The sequence below is a fragment of the Delphinus delphis genome, chromosome 16 (genome assembly GCF_949987515.2).
Source record: "Delphinus delphis chromosome 16, mDelDel1.2, whole genome shotgun sequence".
NCBI lineage: Eukaryota > Metazoa > Chordata > Mammalia > Artiodactyla > Delphinidae > Delphinus > Delphinus delphis.
In genome coordinates this window covers 33,557,564-33,580,096 of record NC_082698.1, presented here as the reverse complement: position 1 = coordinate 33,580,096, position 22,533 = coordinate 33,557,564, and the positions used below count along the sequence as shown (strand labels likewise).

The 22,533-nt window shown below is 37.1% G+C and overlaps 1 protein-coding gene across 6 annotated transcripts in view; it reads left to right on the top strand.

The window, feature by feature from the left end:
- The window catches only part of EXOC6 (exocyst complex component 6), a 318,511-nt gene that overhangs the window by 280,468 nt on the left and 15,510 nt on the right, over nt 1-22,533 (top strand). For all 6 annotated transcript variants that reach the window (XM_060034465.1, XM_060034466.1, XM_060034468.1 and 3 more), the window contains exon 20: nt 2,094-2,167. In XM_060034465.1, coding sequence (XP_059890448.1) covers nt 2,094-2,167 — 74 coding nt within the window. The remainder of the gene's footprint in view (nt 1-2,093; nt 2,168-22,533) is intronic.

Below are 22,533 nucleotides of genomic sequence, written 5' to 3'. Positions count from 1 at the left end.
TAGTCACCTGTCTAATGGCCATAGCTACTTAGTACCCAGCAGAGAACCAAGAAGTAAGGAGGGAAATGGTGTAACTGAGTAACTGAAAGGTACATTTACTCAAAGGCATATATAAACTCATTCACCTACTTGTGGGAGAGGCCCATGCTCAGGCTGTATTTGCTCTTACTTTAGATACTATTCTAGTAATTGATTAGCTTACCTACCTGCTCAAGAAGATTAAAGATAACATAATAAGAGATGAGTGAGAGAGGAGGGAGTAAGAATTTATGTTAAAACTGTAAGAGAGAAGGCAGAAAAATTATTAAAGATAGACGCAAGAACTCAAACAACACAGCATTCTGAGCTATTTAATGTAATAGAAAACAGCTGTTAATACCGTAGCAGCCCTGGGAATTTATTGTATAGAATAAAAAGTGTTCTTAATGGTTATCAACGAAGAGAAATAAGAAACGTTTATATAGTGTTTAGTATTCTAAAAAAAAAAAGATAGGGAGGGCTTCCCTGGTGGCACAGTGGTTGAGAGTCCGCCTGCCGATGCAGGGGACACGGGTTCGTGCCCCGGTCTGGGAAGATCCCACATGCCGCGGAGCGGCTAGACCTGTGAGCCATGGCCGCTGAGCCTGCGCGTCCGGAGCCTGTGCTCCTCAACGGGAGAGGCCACAACAGTGAGAGGCCTGCGTACTGCAAAAAAAAAAAAAAAAAAAAAAAAAGATAGGGAAAGTATTATGATGCAGTTTAAAATTTTATCAAAAAATGCTTACGATGAAAAAAAGTTTTGATGCTTAAAGCAAAAATTATAATTAACTTAAAAACAACATCAACAAAAAAAACTTAATTTGAATTCTTCGTTCTCCAAAACTGCCAAATAAATTAAGCTGTGCTAGGCTTTCATCTATTTATTGTTTTTAGATGTTGATTTTTGAGCCTTTCTAAACTATATTTCATGCAGAATATACTAAAGTTAAGAATTATATTTGTTATTCCAAGATCTATATAGGCTAACAATGTAAGTGGTTTCTAAAATACTGGCTCAGATAAATTCACAAATGGAAAATCCATAAGACTCTCTAAGAAAACTCATATATTAATGGGGAGGGAGAGTGGTGGCAGGCGTTCATATTCTTTCGAGAGAAGCATGTGTGTAAAATGATAGGGCCTTTTTTATGAGCCACAAGGCTTTTGTTTTCAAAATAACTAGTACTGAGATTGTCTTCAACTAACTAAACAAAGCTATGTTACTAGTATTAACTTTTTTTAAGTACAAAAAAGTTGTTGAAAGAGATTCCCTGGTGGTCCATTGGTTAGGATAGGCGCTTTCACTGTGGTGGCCCTGCTTTAAATCCCTGGTTGGGGAACTAAGATCCTGCAAGCCATGCGGTATGGCCAAAAAAAAAGTTGTTGAAAAATATCTTTCAAAATATTTTTCGTCTAAAGATATTAAGAAATCTGTCTTAAGAAATCTATTTTGTCTTAAGATGTCTCTTAGTTTTTAAAGAGGTGGGATTCCATTATGGAAAAAAATTATTAAAAAAAAATGAACAGGCATTCCTACATCATCCTCATTTTGCTACTTTGAACATTTTACTTGCTGTAAAATGTAAAACTGCATGTAAAACTGACTTCTTACATGGCTGCCTATTATCGCTGTTAGCTAGAGTAGGATTTGTGTAGAGCATATTCTGTAACAAAGCCCATGTTTTGAAATATGTTGACAACCGTGCAATTGGTATAGTTTCAAAATGCTTCTATAATCATTCACTTAAGGCTAAAAAGAGTCAGAAAACTTTTCTTGATTGAAGTATATTACTACCCTTGAACTTTTACAAAAGTTAAATGGATAACTATTTAAAATTTATTGTAATTAAGGATTAGAGTAATTAAATGGCAGATTGGAAGTTTAAAATTATTAAAATATTCGTGGTAATGGGTGTGGAGAACATTCTCAGTGGTGAAAATTGAAGGTTATAAATAGTCTTCATTTGAAATGATTACTTGTAAATATTATAATACATTTGTAATGAGTAGAAATTAATTTCGTGGTTAAACGTATATTTTGCAATCTTGTTTTTATTCTTTTTTTTTTAAAATAGTGTTTGCCAGCTCTGAGCCCGTTCCAGGATTCCAAGGGGATACTCTGCAGCTAGCATTCATTGACCTCAGACAAGTAAGATGTAATAATGTACTTCTCATTTATTGGTTTCTACTTCTCACCTTTTTTTTTTAAATGCTACAGGAATGCTTGTTTGCCTTGAAAAAACTTTTCTTTAGAAAAGTGCTTCTTTTTTTTTTTTTGCGGTACGCGGGCCTCTCACTGTTGTGGCCTCTCCCGTTGCGGAGCACAGGCTCTGGACGCGCAGGCTTAGCGTCCATGGCTCACGGGCCTAGCCGCTCCACGGCATGTGGGATCTTCCTGGACTGGGGCACGAACCCGTGTCCCCTGCATCGGCAGGCGGACTCTCAACCACTGCGCCACCAGAGAAGCCCTAGAAAAGTGCTTCTTTGATAACTGTATTTGGTCCTTCTTTTGAACCTATACCCATTCAGTGTCTCAACTTCATGGGGCATTCTTATTGGTGAATATTTAACTTAGTTATTACTTGCAAAGCACATGAATAAATAAAAACTTTATACTTTGGTTTAATAACACTTGAAGCTTAAGTTATTTCTTAATGATTTCATGGTCGTATATGAAAATTGGTAGTGTAACATTAGTTTTAGGACCCAAGTTAAATGTAAATTATTACAACCTAGAAAGGAACCCCTTGCTTAAAATGTTGTCAGTGTAAAGAATGTTATTTTTATAGTTTTTCTGTATGCTTCCAGAAAGAAGGATAAAACTAATTTTTAAAGGTAATTAATTATACATTTATGTAATTCTTTTCTAGTCACATAACTCTAAGTATAATAACAAATATGATTTTTAAATTTCTTCTATTCAGTTTACTCTTTAACTTCTCTATTGTCATTTTCTTTATTTTCTTCATATTACCTCTTTCCATCTCCCTCATGATTTTGCTTCTTATTCGTTTCTTCCTCTTTCCTCCTCCTCCTTTTTCTTTTCTTTCTTAATCATAGGATTAAGGAGCTTAATAAAGCTGAGAGGCACAAGAGTGTGGAGGAGGGGTAGATCCAAGTTAGAGGGCTTAGGAGTGCTAGGATTGACAACAGGCGTGACTGCTGCCCTTGGCAAGAAGAACCAAATGGAGATGGAATTAAAAGAAAGTCACGGTGATATCAGTCTATTAATGGTCCCATCCCCTTTGAGGGATGGAGATAACTGGAGATGGGGCTCCACCATTGGTATGAATAGAACTCTTCCACAGTGATGTTTGGAACAGGACCATTGTGAGCAGTTAAAGAGCTCTTATTTTAATAAATGTTTGAACACAGAGCTGCTTTTTCTAATTCCAAGCCAGTGTTCAATAAATATTTATGAAATGCTAAGTATTGATTATTTGGAGAGAGGAGATATGGTTGAAATAGACACAAAAGTAATATAAGAGACAGTTTCATCCTTATGGAGCCTAACAATCCTTTAGAGAAGCACAATACCCACAAACTGACTAGGAATACTTATAAGACAGTGAGTTGTGTATGGAAATAACTGGTATTTCAAGTCAAGTTTAGAAGAAAATTGAAAAAGCCGTTCTGTCTCCCAATTATAATGTGTAAAGCACTGAACAACGTATTTATGAAATATTGTCATAACATAAATATGAAATAACCTAAATATTTTTATAACCTAAATACATATGAAAATATATTCATATTTATTCTGTTTACAATTGGTGCTCATGTATTATGCCAAACAAGAAACACTATTATGAGTGACCTAGATCTACAGATGGTTAGCTTTACTAAGTTAAGGGGAAGATAGTAGAAAATGAAGAAAGTGGATTCTGAACTTCCATTTCAGTTTATTAGAAGATATTCTTACTATTGAAGGTAGATCCATTTTCTTTACAAGGAGTTCTCTCTGTTGCTGTCCTGTTGCCCCTAATAAGATGATATAGAAAACTGAGTCCTTTACCAAGGTGGAAACAGGTTTGGTGGTATATTCATTTCCAAATTAGGTTATGACCACTTACATGAATATGGTCTCCAGTCCAAAGAATATGTGATTCAAGGATAGCTCCCATTATATACAAATAATCTGTTCACAGAAAATTTGAAATTTATTGTTTGCTGTTTTCTCAGTTTTGTATGAATTTTTATGCTGTTAACTAGCTTGTAATCTCATTGTAGGATTGTAGATGGGATCACATAATTTAAAAAAATTTTTTATTAGCGTATAGTTGATTTACAATGTTGTATTAGTTTCAGGTGTACAGCAAAGTGATTCAGTTATACATACAAATATATTTATTCTTTTTCAGATTCTTTTCTCATATAGATTATCACAGAATATTGAGTAGAGTTCCCTATGCTATACAGTAGGTCCTTGTTGGTTATCTGTCTTGTATATAGTAGTGTGTGTATGTTTATCTCAAGCTCCTGATTTATCCCTTCCCCCAGCGTTTCCCTTTTGGTAACCAGAAGTTTGTTTTTGATATCTGTAAGTCTGTTTCTGTTTTGTAAATAAGTTCATTTGTATCATTTTTTTGAAAATTAGATTCCACATATGAGTGATATCATATGATATTTGTCTTTCTCTGACTTACTTCACTTCATATGATATTCTCTAGATCCATCCATGTTGCTGTAGGATCACATAATTTATAAAGCTGTTGGCAAAGATTCTGTTCCTTGATTTGTCCAGGTAGGTAGTTAGTTCAAAGCAGAAAACTCTGATCCTAGGTACTTTCTTCCTTCAAACACAATCATCATTTCACAGCAAAGAAATCCTCTCTACAAGCATATAGCTCACTAGGGAATTGTTATGAAGGCAGACATATAAATATTAATAAACATCTCAAATCTTTTTGGTTGATTTACTTATCAAGTAGTGCACTTAGAGGCATTAAGTCCTAATTGACATTTCCTCATCAAGGTAATTTCTTTTCTTTTCTTTTTTTAAATATTTATTTATTTATTTATTTATTTATGGCTGCATTGGGTCTTCGTTGCTGCGCGCGGGCTTTCTCTAGTTGCGGTGAGCGGGGGCTACTCTTCGTTGCAGCACATGGGCTTATCATTGCAGTGGCTTCTCTTGTTGTGAAGCATGGGCTCTAGGCACATGGGCTTCAGTAGTTGTGGCATGCAGGCTCAGTAGTTGTGGCTCGCGGGCTCTGGAGCGGAGGCTCAGTAGTTGTGGCGCACGGGCTTAGTGGCTCCGTGGCATGTGGGATCTTCCCGGACCAGGGCTCGAACCCATGTCCTCTGCATTGGCAGACGGATACTTAACAACTGCAAGGTAATTTCTTTAAGAGACTTAAGTGAATAAAAAAGTCTATTATGAAACATTTAGAATTCTGAAATCTATTATGACAAGTATATAGAACTGTTAAAAGATTTATATAGAAATAACTAGTTAATATAAAACACAGTTTTAAAGTATGGTAGTTAGTATGCAGTGGAAGTGAGTAGTGGATAGAAAATTTTGATGAGCTAATTTTTGACATATTAATTTTTCTAGTCTTAAAAGAGGCTTAAATTATTTTCTCTGATTATTAATGTTAAAATTTAATTATGCTATCTTCTTGTACTTTTGTATTCTAAAACAAGAAGAGGGACTTCCCTGGTGGCTCAGTGGTTAAGAACCTGCCTGCCAGTGCAGGGGACGCGGGTTCGAACCCTGGTTCAGGAAGATCCCACATGCCACAGAGCAACTAAGCCCATGTGCCACAACTACCGAGCCTGCGCTCTAGAGCCCACGAGCCACAACTACTGAAGCCCGCATGCAGCAGTGAAGACCCAACACAGCCAAAAATAATAAATAAATAAATAAACAAACAAGAAGATACAACTAATTCTTTTTTTTTTAAATTAATTTATTTATTTTTGGCTGCGTTGGGTCTTTGTTGCTGTGCGTGGGCTTTCTGTAGTTGCAGTGAGTAGGGGCTACTCTTTGTTGCAGTGCACGGGCTTCTCATTGCAGTGGCTTCTCTTGCTGTGGAGCATGGTCTCTAGGTGCACAGGCTTCAGTAGTTGTGGCACGTGGGCTCAGTAGTTGTGGCATGTGGGCTCAGTAGTTGTGGCTCGTGGACTCTAGCGCACAGGCTCAGTAGTGTGGCATATGGGCTTAGTTGCTCTGCGGCATGTGGGATCTTCCCGGACCAGGGCTCAAACCTGTGTCCCCTGCATTGGCAGGTGGATTCTTAGCCACTGCGCCACCAGGGAAGTCCCGATGCAACTAATTCTTGTCTTCAGCTACTGGACCACTGTGATATAACTTGAATTTTATGATTTGAGAGGCCTGGATTTAATAATTTGATAATGATAGTTATTTTTCACCTATATTTGTTTTTCAAATTAACTTACAAACAGTTTAGTGGTGAAATGCCAAATATGGGAATTGGCCAAAAATAAATTCATTTTGAAAACTTTAATCTCATATGAGGTGATATAATGTTTTTTAGCAGTATCAGTGATTATTTAAATAAGGATACCTTAAGTTTCAGTAGTGTTTTTATGTTCCTGACTTCATAAAGATATTTCATAGCAGCATATTATTTTAACACTTTTATGTGAAGTAGTATATCACCAAACATAAAGAGGGTGCTAACACTTTTATTTACATTTCAGTTGAATTTCTGCACTTTTCCTTTTTTTTTTTTTCCTGGTCTGTGATCCATTTCTGTCTTAATAGGGCAGCTGACAGTTCTTTTCAAGTATACTTAGAAAGGCAAAAAAGCCCTTTTCATAGTACTTATAAGGGGTCATGCTTCTGTTTTTTAGTTTGAATTTGATACTGCTTCATGAATTGCTGGGTATGAAAGATTAGGAAGTAGGTCTAGTGGTCAAATTTTACCTGCCCACCCGGACTTTGCCCTGAGGTCAAACTCCTGATATTTGCTGTTCTGAATAGAGGAGTTGATGACAAGTATGAGCTGATACAAGAGGAAAGTTAGAACCATATCAAAGCTGAAGGCAAGAGAATTGGGACTCAATGAGAGACTGTAGCTAAAAGATGGATCATCAGAATTGCCCTCTTCTAAAGAAAAGGAAATAGCTGACCTGTGAGTGAAAAGACTTTATCATCCTGCCAATCACATGCTTGCTAATGGAAGCCAGTTATCTCAACAACATTTTAAGACCTACTGCCCCAATAGACAATGTGCAGGATTAGCAGTACTGGTACTGCATTATGTGAGCATACTACTTCACTCAATTTTAAACGTGCCGTTTGAACATGATTTGTCTGTGTATACATGTTTTATAAGTAAAGCCTACCATCCTTCTACCCCCAGTTCTGAAATGAAGTCGCTAATTGGTGAAGGACTTTGGTATACTTACTTGCATCTGTTTTCTTTTACAAAGACCATCTCTTTTGTTAAATGTAATCTTTCAAATGGATTTCAAAAGAATTTCAAAATATGTAAAATTCTTTTGACAATGTATGAAAACCTTAAAATTTTTAAACTGTTTTTATTATAAGACTCTTTGTATAATGTATAGTATTCAGTGATACTTTTTAAAATAACTCGTTCTTAATACATAGCAAGATTTCAGTAAATATCACTGGAAAGTGAGGTGTCCCATATAACTGAATTTCCCAGGAAACTAAAGATTAGGTTTTTTTGTTTTTGTTTTTTAAATTTTATTTATTTTTGGCTGCGTTGGGTCTTCACTGCTGTGCGCGGGCCTTCTCTAGCTGCGGTGAGCAGGGGCTACTCTTTGTTGCAGTGCGCAGGCTTCTCACGGTGGTAGCTTCTCCCGCTGCGGAGCATGGGCTCCAGGGCACGCGGGCTTCAGTAGTTGTGGCTCTCGGGCTCTAGAGCACAGGCTCAGTGGTTGTGGTACACAGGCTCAGCTGCTCCACAGCATGTGGGATCTTCCCGGACCAGGGATGAAACGCATGTCCTCTCCATTGGCAGGCGGATTCTTAACCACTGCACCACCAGGAAAGTCCACTGAAGATTAGTTTTTAATCACCAAAACTCTAAAAATGTAGCCAATTTAGCGGGAAACTTTAAAAATGTATCTCTCACTTTCATAGCTTCTTATTGAACATAATTCTCACAGTAGACTGAGCATCCATGGCTCACTAATAATCCTAATACTAAATCCTCTTTACCTGGTCCTATTTCACTTTGTGATAAGTTAGACTGGCAAGATATTATTGCAGCATTTGACAATATCTTGATAATCCTTCAGACAATATGGAGAGGTTGAGGTAGATTGGATGATAATACAATTAAGTAGGTTTGAAGCTAATAAACCAGTTTCTTCCCTAAAGAATGTTGGCTGATGTATCTTTTCACCGTATATTTTCCTGAAGTGTCTTTCCAGGAACACTGATTTCTCAAGATGAGAAAAGATTTCTTTAAAAAAGATTCCAAGTCAGCTAAGTTTGGGAAACAGTTTGTACTCTAATCCCCTCTTAGAGACTTACCATGTGCATTAGAATTGTAAGGACTGAGAAATGGTGCAGTAAACCTAAACTCATCACAGAACACATCCCTTACTAATTTTGGCTTGTATTACATGAAATATACTTTGGGAAATACTGCTTTAAGTCAGGATTCTGGCAGCACCCTCTAGATGTCTGTCTTTGACAGTTTGGGATCAACATATTTTTTAAATGATGACTTGGATAAATACATAGAAGAAATATGAATTATTTGTATAGATTACACAAAGCTAGAAGAGTTACCTAAGATGATAGAAGACGAAATCAAAGTGCTCTCAGTAGTCTTGAGTGATAAGCCAAAGCCAAAAAAGTTAAATTTAGCAAGAAAAATATTAAGTGCTGTATTTAATTTTTTTAATTAAATTTTTAAAAATACAGGATGTAGGAAATCTGACTTATATTATGAAAAAGACCTGGTCATTTTAGTTAACTCCAAATGAACCAACAGCGTGCTGGGAATTCTTAGACTACGCTAATCAGAGTGTGGTATTTGGGTTATTAGACTGCTGTGCTTTGGGGCTGTTAAGACTGTGCATGATGGTATGGACGCTCACAAATTGGAGAGCACATAAGAGAGAACTACAGAGGTAGTGAGTGATGGGATACCTTGTCACATGAAGAGCCTTTTAAAAATCTGGGAATAGGGAACCTCCGTGGCGGACCAGTGGTTAAGAGTCCTCACTTCCACTGCAGGGGTTGCAGGTTCGATCCCTGGTTGGGCAACTAAGATCCCATATGCTGCACGGCTAAAAAAAAAAAAAAAAATCTGGGAATATATAGTCTAAAGCCTTAGAGAGGTATGCCTTTGTAGTGCAAATCACATATGTGGTTCTTATTAGCTTACATATGAGCCATTTTCTTTTTCTATACCATTTTCTTCTGCCTGTTACAACCCTGTGCCATAAAAATTACAATTTTTCTTTCTCTATCTACGATTAGATTCCATTTTCAAGTATTTTATTTCAGGCAAAATAGGGAAAAGAGGAGTGATCATTCCTCTGAACTATATTTAGAGGATTTGAGAGAGAATTCGAATTGTGCAAAATATGTATGGATCTCATAGCACTTTTCAAATAAATGTTTTATTGAAATATACATTCAGGCAAATCATACTATTGCTGATTTTTGACAAAGTAAATACATCTCTGTAACACACAGATCAAGAAAAAGAACTTGACCAGTAAGTACCTCAAAAGAGACCCCTACCCCTTACTGCACTTCTCCCTCTCAAAGGATAGCAACTATTGTTACTTCTAACACCACAGATAAATTTTGTCTGATTTTGAACTTTGTATACATGGAATCATGCAGTATTAACTTTCTTTTTTAAATTTAATTTTATTTATTTTTTATACAGCATGTTATTATTAGTTATCTATTTTATACATATTACTGTATATATGTCAATCCCAATCTCGCAGTTCAACCTACCACCACCACCCCTGACCCCAATGTTAACTTTTTGGTTCTGCCTTCTTTTGCTCAATATTATGTTTGTGAAATTTATCTATGTTGTTACATGTAGCTATGGTTCATTCATTCCCTTTGCTGTGTAGTCTACCATTATATAAATATACCATAATTTATACATTCTACTATTGATGGACATATGAATTGATTCCAGTTTTATTGTTACAGCTTGAACTAACATGACATTCTTTTGCATGTCTTTTGGTGAACAGACCCATTTTTGTTGAGGTATTTACCTAGGAGTGGAATTGCTGAGTCAGGGGGGTAGGTATATGATCAGTTTGAATAGACACTGTGAAGCAGTTTTCCAAAGCAAGAATATTAGTTCGTACTTCAGCCAGCAGTGTAGAAGAGTTCTTGTTGCTCTGCATCCTTGGTATCACTTGATATTAGTTGTCTCTTCCTTTTCAGCCATTCCAGGGAGTATACAATAGTTTTACATTGTGGTTTTAATCTGCGTTTCCTTGATGACTTATAAAATTGAACTCCTTTTCATTTATTTATTGTCTATTTGAATATCCTCCTTTGTGAGTAAACTTTTCAGGTTTTTTGTCATTTTTTTCTATTGGATTGTCTGCTTAATGATTTCCAGAAGTTCTTTGTATATTCTGAATATGAGTCCTTCCTTTGTCAAATGTGTGTATTGCAAGTATCTTCTCCTGCTCTGTGGCTGGTCTGTTCACTCTTAGTGGTGGCTTTTGATGAATAAAAGCTCATAATTTTAATGAAATCCAATTTATCATTTTTTCCTTCATGATTAGTTCTTTTTAATGTCCAGTTTAAGAAGTCTTTGCCTTCTCCTGAAATTGTAAATGTTTTTTTCTAAAAGTTTTATTGTTTTACCGTTCATATTTAGGTTTACAATCCATCTGGAATTGATTTTTGTGCATGGTATGGGGTGTAAGGTTCAAGATTGATTTTGTTCCACATGGTTACGCAATTGACCCAGCACCATTTTTTGAAAAGAATTGGCTGTCATAGCATTTTTTTAAATAAATTTATTTATTTTTATTTTTGACTGCGTTGGGTCTTTGTTGGAGCACGTGGGCTTTCTCTAGTTGTGGGGGGCTACTCTTCGTTGCGGTGTGCGGGCTTCTCATTGCGGTGGCTTCTCTGGCTGCGGAGCACGGGCTCTAGACGTGTGGGCTTCAGTAGTTTTGGCACATGGGCTCAACAGTTGTGCTCGCGGGCTCTAGAGCGCAGGCTCAGTAGTTGTGGCGCACGGGCTTAGTTGCTCCACAGCATGTGGGATCTTCCTGGACCAGGGCTTGAACCCGTCTCCCCTGCATTGGGAGGCGGATTCTTAACCACTGCACCACCAGGGAAGTCCCTCTCGTAGCATTTTAATATAAAATAGTTATAAAACACAAGACTTTGAAATATAAATGATATGTGCTTCTAATATACAAGTAAAATGGTTTCTGTTGTCCCCCAGCTAACTGTATGCTTTTATTTCATGATTCATGCCATTCCCCATTAGCAAATTAGTTATCAAGTTGAGGTTTTAAAATAGCAGCCTAACTATACCCCCACCACATCAAAGGTATTTTTAAAAATAAAGCAATTCTAGAGCAAGTATTCATAACAATTCAGGTAACATAAAAGAAAAAAGCTAAGCTACAAGCCCATGAAGACAAGAATCATGCCTTTTTTGCTCACTACCATACATGTATTACTTAACCCTATTCCTGGCACATAGTAAACAATCAATAAATGTTGAATAAGTGAATGCAAATTATTCAGCTATATTCAAACATATTTTTGGTGTACAGAAACACCTTATTTGGAATTGGGATATTACATGTAAGTTAATGTTCTATGTAAAGAAACATACTTTAAAAGCAGTAAAAAATTTTTTATTTCCATTATTTTTGATGGGAGTATTTCTAAAAATACATGACACATTTCTTTGCCTTCTCAAGTAAACGTGTAAGCATTACAAACATTTCTTGATTTACCTTGGTCATCATTAGGGATACTAAAATAATAATATGTTATTTCTAAGAAATGTTGTCATTGCTCCAAACCCAACTGTTCTTCTATGGATGAAGAAATATTTTGAACAGGGGAATTATAGGAATTTAGACAAAGGCAGTATATGCCTTAATTGAGTGATCAGCAATGACTAAATATAGAGCAGAACTTAAATAAAGCACCATGTCCTAAACTTCTGTTATTTGGAACAGTGAGTCATGAAGAAAGTAAATTATAGACAAATAATTTTAGGAAATCCTGAATATTGTGTTCCTTTCTTGTAAATTCACAATTTCATTGGCACATTGAAGGCTTTTTTGAGAAGTCCTATAATAGAGGTGTATCCCCTTTTTCCCCCCAAAACTGTTTGAGTACTAAATACTTTTCAAAAAAGAATCTCTTACTATCGTGCAAATCAGTGTTCTATGGCACACAGTTTGCAAACACTGAATCACGTGGACCACTATTGCACTGCGTTACTCTATGCATTCCTAGAACTATGTTCTGGTTAAAACATAGGGCTGTGAAAGCAAAAAGATAAGCCTTTCAGTAGAGAGATGAAATTTAAATATTAAAATACAAATAGTACAAAAGTGATGAAAATAGTAGAAAGTTTTCAAAAATAATTTGTTGAACTTCCTCTTTTTTAAAACATTCAGACGATTTTATGAAGGATGGTAATTACTAGAGGATTAATGCTGCTTAGATTCAGTAAACCAGTCAGTCAGTCATACAGAATAACTTGTTTTTAAGAAGCATGAGACAGTAACACAGGACTGCTTGTGAAGAATGAAGAGATTAAAGGGGGAAATTAAAATACCAGCTCATATGGAGTTCAGATCCTAACAGTTGTCAGATTCCTTAGTGAATCATCAAGGCTATTGTTATTGAGCCACAGTGTGCATACTTGGAGAGAAATAAAGAATATATTTGCTACTTCCCCCCCTCCCCCTTACTAATACACTGTAAATGAGATGGGAAAATTTTGAAAGAGATATTTTGATAAAATAATCAAAGTACGTTCTATATTTTGTTTGTTATAAAGAGCATCTCCTAGTATTAAATACATTTGAAGTGACTTTTTTCGAGATAACTGTACCTTTCCTTAAGACAGAAAACCTAATACCTTCCAAAATAAGAATCTTAAAACAAAGCCAAAACGTCACAAAGAAGATAGTATTACTACTTAGTGGTACTAAAAACATGATGAAAAAACTTCAAAGTCCTTTAGAACTTACAGAAATTTTTTGCCTAGATGGTTTACTTTACACATTAACTTAGCTGTAAGCACCTTCAGATACAAAAAGAGAAGGGGTAGGGGAACAAAAGCTGCTTTGTTCAGTTTGCCTCTTTTACCTGTCACCAAGTCCTCCCTAGCAGGCAAAGGAGGAGCTGTACACCTAAAAAACCTCTTTTACCTTCCATCACTTCTTTGATCTGACATAATTTAAAGAATATATTTTTTAAAAGTCATTTTGTGACCCAATACATGCATCTTTTTATTAATGGCACCCAGGGAAGATTCTCTGTGTCCCAGAAGAGTCAATGGACCATTCTGAATATTAAGCCAATTCTTTTTAGTTTTTTTTTTTTTAACTTTATCAATTTTTGGAACTTGACTATCCATATCCTGATCCAGTATGATCTCATATAGTTGGAACAGGAGTATAGTATATGCCATTTTTAAAAAAGGCAACCCATAAAACTACTTCAGATCTGTTTTCTTATTTATATATGTCATCAACATACATGTCATTTTCTTTCATGATAAATCCCAAATCTGGGCTTCTCAGTACCATATGCTACATGAGGAGACTAAGCAGCTATTAGCTGTGACTATTGCTCATTTGACTTCTCCGATATTCTACCACTTCGTAGAGAAATCTGTTAGGAATGATTTGTAGCTTTTTACTGTTTTTTTTTTCCTTCAGCGTTCAACTCCACGAGCAGGAATTGGTTATAACATAGATTGCATTGCATAAAGGTCCTTATGTGCCTTTAGATCAGGGATTCTAACCTGGGGATCACAGGTTGGTTTTAGGAGGCTTATGCAAAATTTTGTCTATATGTGCATATTTCCGAGAAGAAGGTCCAATGTTTTAATAGATTCACAAAGGCATCATATATGACCTAACAACAGTTATCTCACCATCACTGCTCTAGGGAAACGGAAAGCTGTCCAGATGAAGCCAGATCACAAAGAGCTGTCCCATTTCCAGAGATGTCTTTATTTATTAAACAAATATTTGAGCACCTGCTCTGGGCACTCTTTTAAGTGCTGGTGATACAGTGGTGAAAAAGATAGGCAAGATCCCTGCTCTTAAAACTTGTTTTGTTGGAGGGAGATCCATAACAAACAATGATAATTTCAAACAGCTTTATATAGAATTTCAAATACATTTAGATTCTGTGAGAAAAATAAAACTGGTTAACGTGAATAGTGACTGGGAGTTAGTGGACCACTTCAGATTGGGTTGTCAAGGGTAAACCTCTTTAAGGAGTAGGTATCTGAATGAAATTAGGAGATATGGGGAAATAGTATTCCTGGCAGAGGGAGGAGCAAATGAAAAGTCCTAAGGTGCTCTCAGGGAAGAGAAAGTATGGCTATAGTGTAGTGAGCAAGGGAAAGAGAGGTGCAAATGAAATTGGGAAGGTTATCAGAGCCAAGTCATGTAGGACCTTGAGGGCCTTGTTAAGGAGTTTGGGATGTTATGTATGATGGGAAACCATTCAAGGATTTTAGGCAGGTTAGTATCATTCTCTGATTTGCATTTGAAAAAGATTTTGCTGGCTATTCTAAGGAGAATAGATTGAAAAGGGACAAAATTAGAATCAGGAAGAACAGTTAGATGATTATTTTGGTAGTCTAGGGTATAGATGATGGATTGCTATTACTTAATTACTGATGCTGTGGTTCACTATATTTCACAGTAGCTTCTTCATGCAGACTCAGAGGTTTCTGTTTTCAGTATGAGAAATGGTTGAATTTATCCACAGCAACTAGTTTGTTTTTATCTCAAACTACTGTGAGTTATCCAACTAATTATATTTTCTTCTTCATTACGGAGGTAGAATGCTCAAATATATAGGATAGCATCACGTGCATTTTGTATACTAACCTTATCTTCTCTCCTGTCTTCACTTTCTCTTGGCCCTGACTTTTCTCAGTTATTAAGCTGTATTTATCTTTTGTTTGTTTGTTTGTTTGCGGTACGCGGGCCTCTCACTGCTGTGGCCTCTCCCGTTGTGGAGCACAGGCTCCGGACGCGCAGGCTCAGTGGCCATGGCTCACGGGCCCAGCCGCTCCGCGGCATGTGGGATCTTCCTGGACCGGGGCACGACCCCGCGTCCCCTGCATCGGCAGGCGGACTCTCAACAACTGCGCCACCAGGGAAGCCCAAGCTGTATTTATCTTGCATGTATTTTTATAAGTTGCTTTAAGATGCCTTTGGAACAAGGCAGTGTATAAGTAAATTAAACATTTGTTAGCGGAATCCTAGAACTGTTTGTAGTAAAAGGCATTATGTATGGATGGATTTTCATTTATTGCTTCATTTACTAATTCATTTATTCGAGAAATGTTTATTGAGTGCCTTATGTAGCCAGCCACTGGGGAAACAGAATTGAACAGTAGACAATAAAATAAGAGCTAGACAATAAAATAAGAGCTAGAGAGATGAGTTAGTTGGTATCAAAGAAGATAAAGTTGAAGATAAACATGACTATTAGATTCAGAAAGATACCTTGGCTGAAAGGATGGAAATTAAGGAGTGTAGCGAGAAAGCCCCTGAAGAATCCAAATGGTGTGTTGAGGAGGACATTATCATGTAGGAAATCAGGAAATAGGATGGATTCCTGCTTCTCCTAATAACTACCGTGTGCTGTTGGGAAACTATTTCCTGAACTATTTCAACCATATATTTTAATGATTTAATGAAATCTGTGGGGGGAAATGGTGTATAATTTACTTTGGGGAGAGATCTTTTTCATCGCATGCTTAATCTTTGTTGTTAAAATCAGTGAATTGTGTGAAATTTGCATTGCAGCTGTCATTAGTTGATTGAGTCAGAAGTTACCATCTCTTTGTGTATACCATACTTCATCTGGGTGATGGCAAGGCTTGTGTGCCAGACCTCTATCATGTTAAACTTGAGGAGCATAGTTCCTTCTAACAATATTGCTGAATAAGGGAAGTACCCTGGAAACCCACTTCCTTGTTCTCTTTATCCTCCTCACCCAATTTCTTCTACCCTTTTATATACATAGTCAGACAGTCTCTCTCTAACATGCCCCCAGATGGTTATAAAATTTAGGAAAGAAGTTCAGATGTACTTCACCAGAGGAAGATAGGAGAAACCTGTTAAATATATACTTGTATTTGACTCTAACTGAACAACTTTGGATTCTACCTAAAGGGACATGAATGAGCCTTGTAAGTTATGAAGGAATTGTTAGGCCATAATTCTTGCCTTGGAGACTGGGTGTCTGCCAAGACTTTACTTTGAAATTTCTGTCTTCTGTTACTAATCTTAAGGCATCATAACATACAATTCTTTTGCCACTAGTCCAGTTTATTCTTTTATGATGAGGAAGAAGGCACTTTTAAATAACAATTATTTCCACTATAATTAAACACATCTTCTTTTGTTTGCATTGTATTTGTTACTATATTGTATACACACTCTGCTTGCTTAAACATGTCCCTGTGACTACTTCACAGGAACTTTCTTTAGAAGTTTTAAAGTCTTTGACTTCTTAAAGTATTAATGGGATTTGCCAAAGTTGTAGTATCCAAATGTTTGACTAGATATGGTAGCAGGACAACAGCTTGTTCACACAGCTCCTCCAGCAAGCATTTTTTCCTTAGACAATCCTAAATTCATTTGAAGTGCCAAAGAATTAAAGGAAGACGTTTTTGGGTTTACTCCTGAATATAACAAGATCAGACATCTCACAAAGTTTACCTTTAAGGTCCAGATATGAGAAAAGTATGCTGCCCTTTGGGAGAGCTTAGATTAGGAAGGATTAGGCTGTACCTAAATGACTTTTGCCTTTCAGTGTCATAATTCTGGTGCCTTACAGTTTATGTGCTTAACTAGGTATGTAGTTTATGCTTATACCTTCTTCAGTTATTGATATAAATTTTGAACTTAGATTTTTGTGATTATTTTAAGGGTAAAGGTTTAGAGCTGTTTTGTAGTTTGGAAAATTACCCTCTAAATGATTTTTTGAAAACAGGGGAAAAAAATCAAGCCAACACCATAATAATTACAAAAATGATACATGCTCACAGTTCTTTTTGTTTTTTTTTTAAGTAATTACAGACTCTCAAGAAGTTACAAATATAGTTAAGAGACATCCTTTGTATACTTCACCCAGTTTCCCCCAATCATAATTTTTTGTATAGCTACCTACAATTATAAAAATCAGGAAGTTAACATTGCATGCTTCCTGTTTAAAACACACAGAAAAATCTAACATGAAGAAGCGTATAAAAGGAAAGCTCTCATTTTTTCCTCTTCTTCAACCTCTCAGAATCATTGGTGTGTTTCCCAATAGACTTTTTTTTGTTTTGTTTTTGCGGTACGCGGGCCTCTCACTGCTGTGGCCTCTCCCATTGCAGAGCACAGGCTCCAGACGCGCAGGCTCAGCGGCCATGGCGCACGGGCCCAGCCGCTCCGCGGCATGTGGGATCTTCCCGGACCGGGTCACGAACCCGTGTCCCCTGCATCGGCAGGCGGACTCTCAACCACTGCACCACCAGGGAAGCCCCCAATAGACTTTTTTAAATGTACATTTAAACACACACACTTGCACCCTCTTGTGTGCACACATGTAGAATTCTTTGCTTGAGGGGGGAAGTGGATCATATACGCTAAAATTTACATTTTTCATGCAACGCTACATGATTTCATATTGGTAACTATGGCTCTACTTTACTCTTTTTCACTTCTTCATAACATTCTATCATATGAATATACCATAGTTTATTAAACAAGTTCTCTTTTGTTGGACATTAAGGAGTCTCCAGTTTTTCTTTCTTTTTTCTTTTTAATATTTATTTATTTGGCTGGATCGGGTCTTGGTTGCGGCATGCGAGATCTTTCGTTGCGGCACATAGGCTTCTCTCTAGTTGTGGGGCACGGGCTCTAGAGCGCGGGCTCAGTAGTTGTGGCAAGTGAGCTTAGTTGCACCGCGGCATGTGGGATCTTAGTTCCCCAGCCAGGGATCAAACCCATGTCCCCTGCATTGGAAGGCAGATTCTTAACCACTGGACCACCAGGGAAGTCCCTCCAGTTTCTCTACATATAAGTAATGCTGCAGTTAATATCCCTAGGCATCTATATTGAGCAATAGTGTAAGTATTTTTACAGCCCTTTAGAAGTGGAATTACTGGGTACTGCCAAAATAATGCTCAAAAAAAATTATACCAATCAGAGTTTTTATTTTATTTTATTTTATTTATTTATTTATATATTTATGGTTGTGTTGGCTCTTCGTTTCTGTGCGAGGGCTTTCTCTAGTTGCGGCAAGTAGGGGCCACTCCTCATCGCGGTGTGTGGGCCTCTCACTATCGCGGCCTCTCTTGTTGCGGAGCACAGGCTTCAGACGGGCAGGCTCAGTAGTTGTGGCTCACGGGGCTAGTTGCTCCGCGGCATGTGGGATCTTCCCAGACCAGGGCTCAAACCCGTGTCCCCTGCATTGGCAGGCAGATTCTCAACCACTGTGCCACCAGGGAAGCCCCAATCAGAATTAATTTTAAGAGAAATGCTTAAGTTAGTAAATATGACAATAAACAAAATAAACAGATTTATGGGGAAAAATTATTTGTGTAATTGTGCATTTGGACAAATAGGGAATATTCCTTATCTATAAGTATTATAGTATGATTAATTTTGAGGTAAATTTTCAATGTGTTACAAAAGGAGTGAGTCTTTGTCTCCATAGACTGGGAATTATAAGCCAGTGCATAATGTACATAGAGGTAGTCTCAAATCTAACTGTTTTTAATCATTGATATTCTTGCTATTTTTTTCACTAATAGGGATACGTTAAAATTTTTAGAATAGTCTGCCAGCAATAAAGAATAGTGATATTCTGGCTTTTAATAAATATTATACATCCATTAATTATTAGATATAAAATCAGTATTTGACACTTTCCAAAAGGGAACTTTATCCTTCCTCTCAAAATTAATTCACATTTTTGCCAAAATTCCAATTATTCATTTATAAGAAATAATATTTTTCTCTAATATTTTTTCTTTTATTAAATAGAAATGTTTCTCCTTTTTTAATATAAATTTATTTATTTATTTATTTATTTTTGGCTGTGTTGGGTCTTCATTACTGCGTGTGGGCTTTCTCTAATTGCGGCGAGCGGGGGCTACCCTTTGTTGCAGTGCGTAGGCTTCTCATCACGGTGGCTTCTCTTGTTGTGGAGCACGGGCTCTAGGCACGCAGGCTTCAGTAGTTGTGGCTCGCAGACTCAGTAGTTGTGGCTCATGGGCTCTAGAGTGCAGGCTCAGTAGTTGTGGAGCATGGGCTTAGTTGCTCTGCGGCACGTGGGATCTTTCCTGACCAGGGCTCAAATGCGTGTCCCCTGCATTGGCAGGCGGGTTCTTAATCACTGTGCCACCAGGGAAGCCAGAAATGTTTCTCTTTTTAATTATAGATTTCTTTGAGTTGTGAGGATAATTTATGAGAAGTTTAAATATTTAAACGCTTTGTCAGAAAGATAGCAATAGTGTAGTTTGTTTCACATACTAATGAATATTATAACCAGAAACACCATATTCACTGTTACGATTTTTTTGCTACATACGACAAAATTACCTGGATTGCCCATACTATATTTGGTATATCTAATGTGAAATCTTACAGCAGTGTTCTAAAAAACCTTACCAAGCATTCTTTTTGAAAGCAGATGGGTTATACATACAAATAAAAAGAAATCCTGTGTAAATTAAGCCATCCTAAATAAGTTGTTTAAGCACTTAATTTATAAATTGAGGAAGTTAGTTTTTAATCCTACTTCACATATAAATTTGAACAAGACAATCTCTCTGAAACTTGGTTTCTCCTTTTATAAAGTATAGAAAAGCCTCCACTTCACTGGAATGAGATGTTCAAGTGAAAAGTTATACACAAATATGATTAATGGTCTGAAATAGAGATAAAGAAAAATTAACAGTTAGGTGATTTGTGAACTTTGTGTAAAGACTGTCAGGATCCACTCGGTAATCTATGTGTGAAAATGTCCCAGAGTCAGGCTATATTTGTGCAAAGCTTTTCTAGTAGTTTAAATTAGAAGCTTTTACATGTGCGTTAATTTCTCTGCTTTTCCTTTATGGCTGTGTTTTGTCACAGAAAAGACACAGTCCTTAAACTTTTGCATCTCAAAGTGTTCTATGAAATGTAATTTAGTTCAGTTCAACAAACTTTTATTGAGTATCCTAAAGGAGAAGTAAGACAGATTACCATGCCCTTGAAGGACTCATAATTTGGTTGGAAAGTGAGAACAGACATAACCCCGAAATTAGGTATATGTACATATTCCAAACTTTAGGAAGTTCTCAGTTGTCTATAGAGCCACCCATCCTCAAATTTAGATGGCTCGGGGAACTCAACACTGCCAACATTCAGCTAGCACTTGGAAGGGATGCATTCTGCTCTTATGTGTTTATAAAACCATGTATTAAAATAAATTTAGATTAGTGTACTTTAGGTCAATAGTGACTTCTTAAGAGCCAAGTGGATAATATAGTCATGATGAAAATTTTTGCTAATATATATTGAAAGGCTGAGATTGCTGAAGGGATTATTTGGCTTGAGAATTAATCATTATAGTATTTTTGCCAGAACTTCCTTCTTAGGTATACATTACAGTGCTTAGTACTTAATGTTAAGTGACAGTTTAGTCCCTAAAGTGTGTTACAATTTATAGTTCTTTATCTTTGGCTCTTGTGTTTTCTTAAATGTCAGATCATCTTCCAATTACCTTCGGTCTGTGACTCAGTGGTTTTCATGGTCATGAAGTCCTAATACTTGAGAATTAGAAGGGATTTCAGAAAATCTAACCAGAGCTCCTAGAAGCTCTCCCCTTAATCAGGACCCTTGCTGCTGCTCCAGATGTCTTGAGATAGCCCACGTTCAAACAGAGGCCTCTCTGCTCTTTTGAAAACTTCATGGCAGCTTTCACCATTTCTTTCTGAGCCTTGGTCAGACATTGTCATTTCTGATACTTCCCAACCATGCATCCCTCCTTCTAGATGATTAAATATTTGATTGCTCAATAAAGTTAAGCACTTTCTCCCTTCTCTTTCCACTTACTTTCTCCATTCCTTCCCACCTCCCAACCTTTTTCCTGTCTCATTCCCTCATTGTTCTGTTTACTCTGTACCTGTTCACTTCTCGCCCTCTTACACCTTCATTCCAATGTAAATGGCCCTACAGCTTTTACCGTGGGGCAGAATGTTTTCTCTGCCTCCTTGTTGTAGAATTCTGAGAGTACTGCTAAGCCCATAGCCCTCTCTAGTGGTAGCCATGCATTCTTCCACGGGTTGTACTGTGTGAATGAGAGATTGTTCTCCTCGTTCCCCATTTCTATTTATAGAGCCATGTTTTTCCACTCTTGAGTGAAAGCTCCAGCCCCTTTCAGCCTCCTTCATGCCTCTCTATACCGTCAGTCTCTCGCTGTTGCTTTTACAATCAGTTTATCTGTATTCACGCTCATCCTCACTTTCCCTCCTTCAGACTCAGATGATAGGTAGCCATTTTATTCAAGGCTCTCTCATCTTCCTGTGCCCTTGATGCCATCTTTTTTATGGGACTTTGTTTCATTACTCCTCTACCTTTCCTCTGCTTTATCCTTTTCCTAACTACCTTAGCCTAAAAACATGTTCAGATCTTTCCTATCTGAGAGAAGGAAAGAGAGAATAGAGTATTTTCTTCTTTTTTTTTTTTTTTTTGGCCGCACTGTGCTGCAGTCAGGATCTTAGTTCCCCAGATCCGTGACCAGCGATCGAACCTGTGCCCCCTGCATTGAGAGCGTGGAGTCTTAACCACTGGACTGCCAGGGAAGTTCGAGAGTATCTTCTCTAGTCTCATTCTAGCTATTTCCAATCTCTTTTTTCTCTCCTTTGCACCCAGTTTCCTGAAGAGAATGATTTAGAAGGGATTATGTCCGTACTTCCTCATTTCTCAGTTCATTCCTCAACCCAACCCGCTTTGCTGCACTGCTAACTAAAATAGTATTCACTTAAGTCACCAGGGAAGGCCAGTAGACGTTTTCAGCCCTTAACTTACTGGTTCTTCCTACTGCGTTTGATAATGTTGATCACATCCTCTCTCAAATTCTCTCTTCTTCAAAGGCTGTCCTCTCTTAATGTTCTTTGTCTGTCTCTTTTGTGGCTTTCTTTTCCTACTGCCTAAATGTTGGTGTCCCTGAGGTTTCTGTTCTTAGGACACTGTTCTCTATCCACTTTACCGGGGTGAACTCATCCGTTCTCATCGGATCTCTGGCACAAATGCTGTATGCCTTAGATACATATCTAGTTGTTTGGTAGACATTTC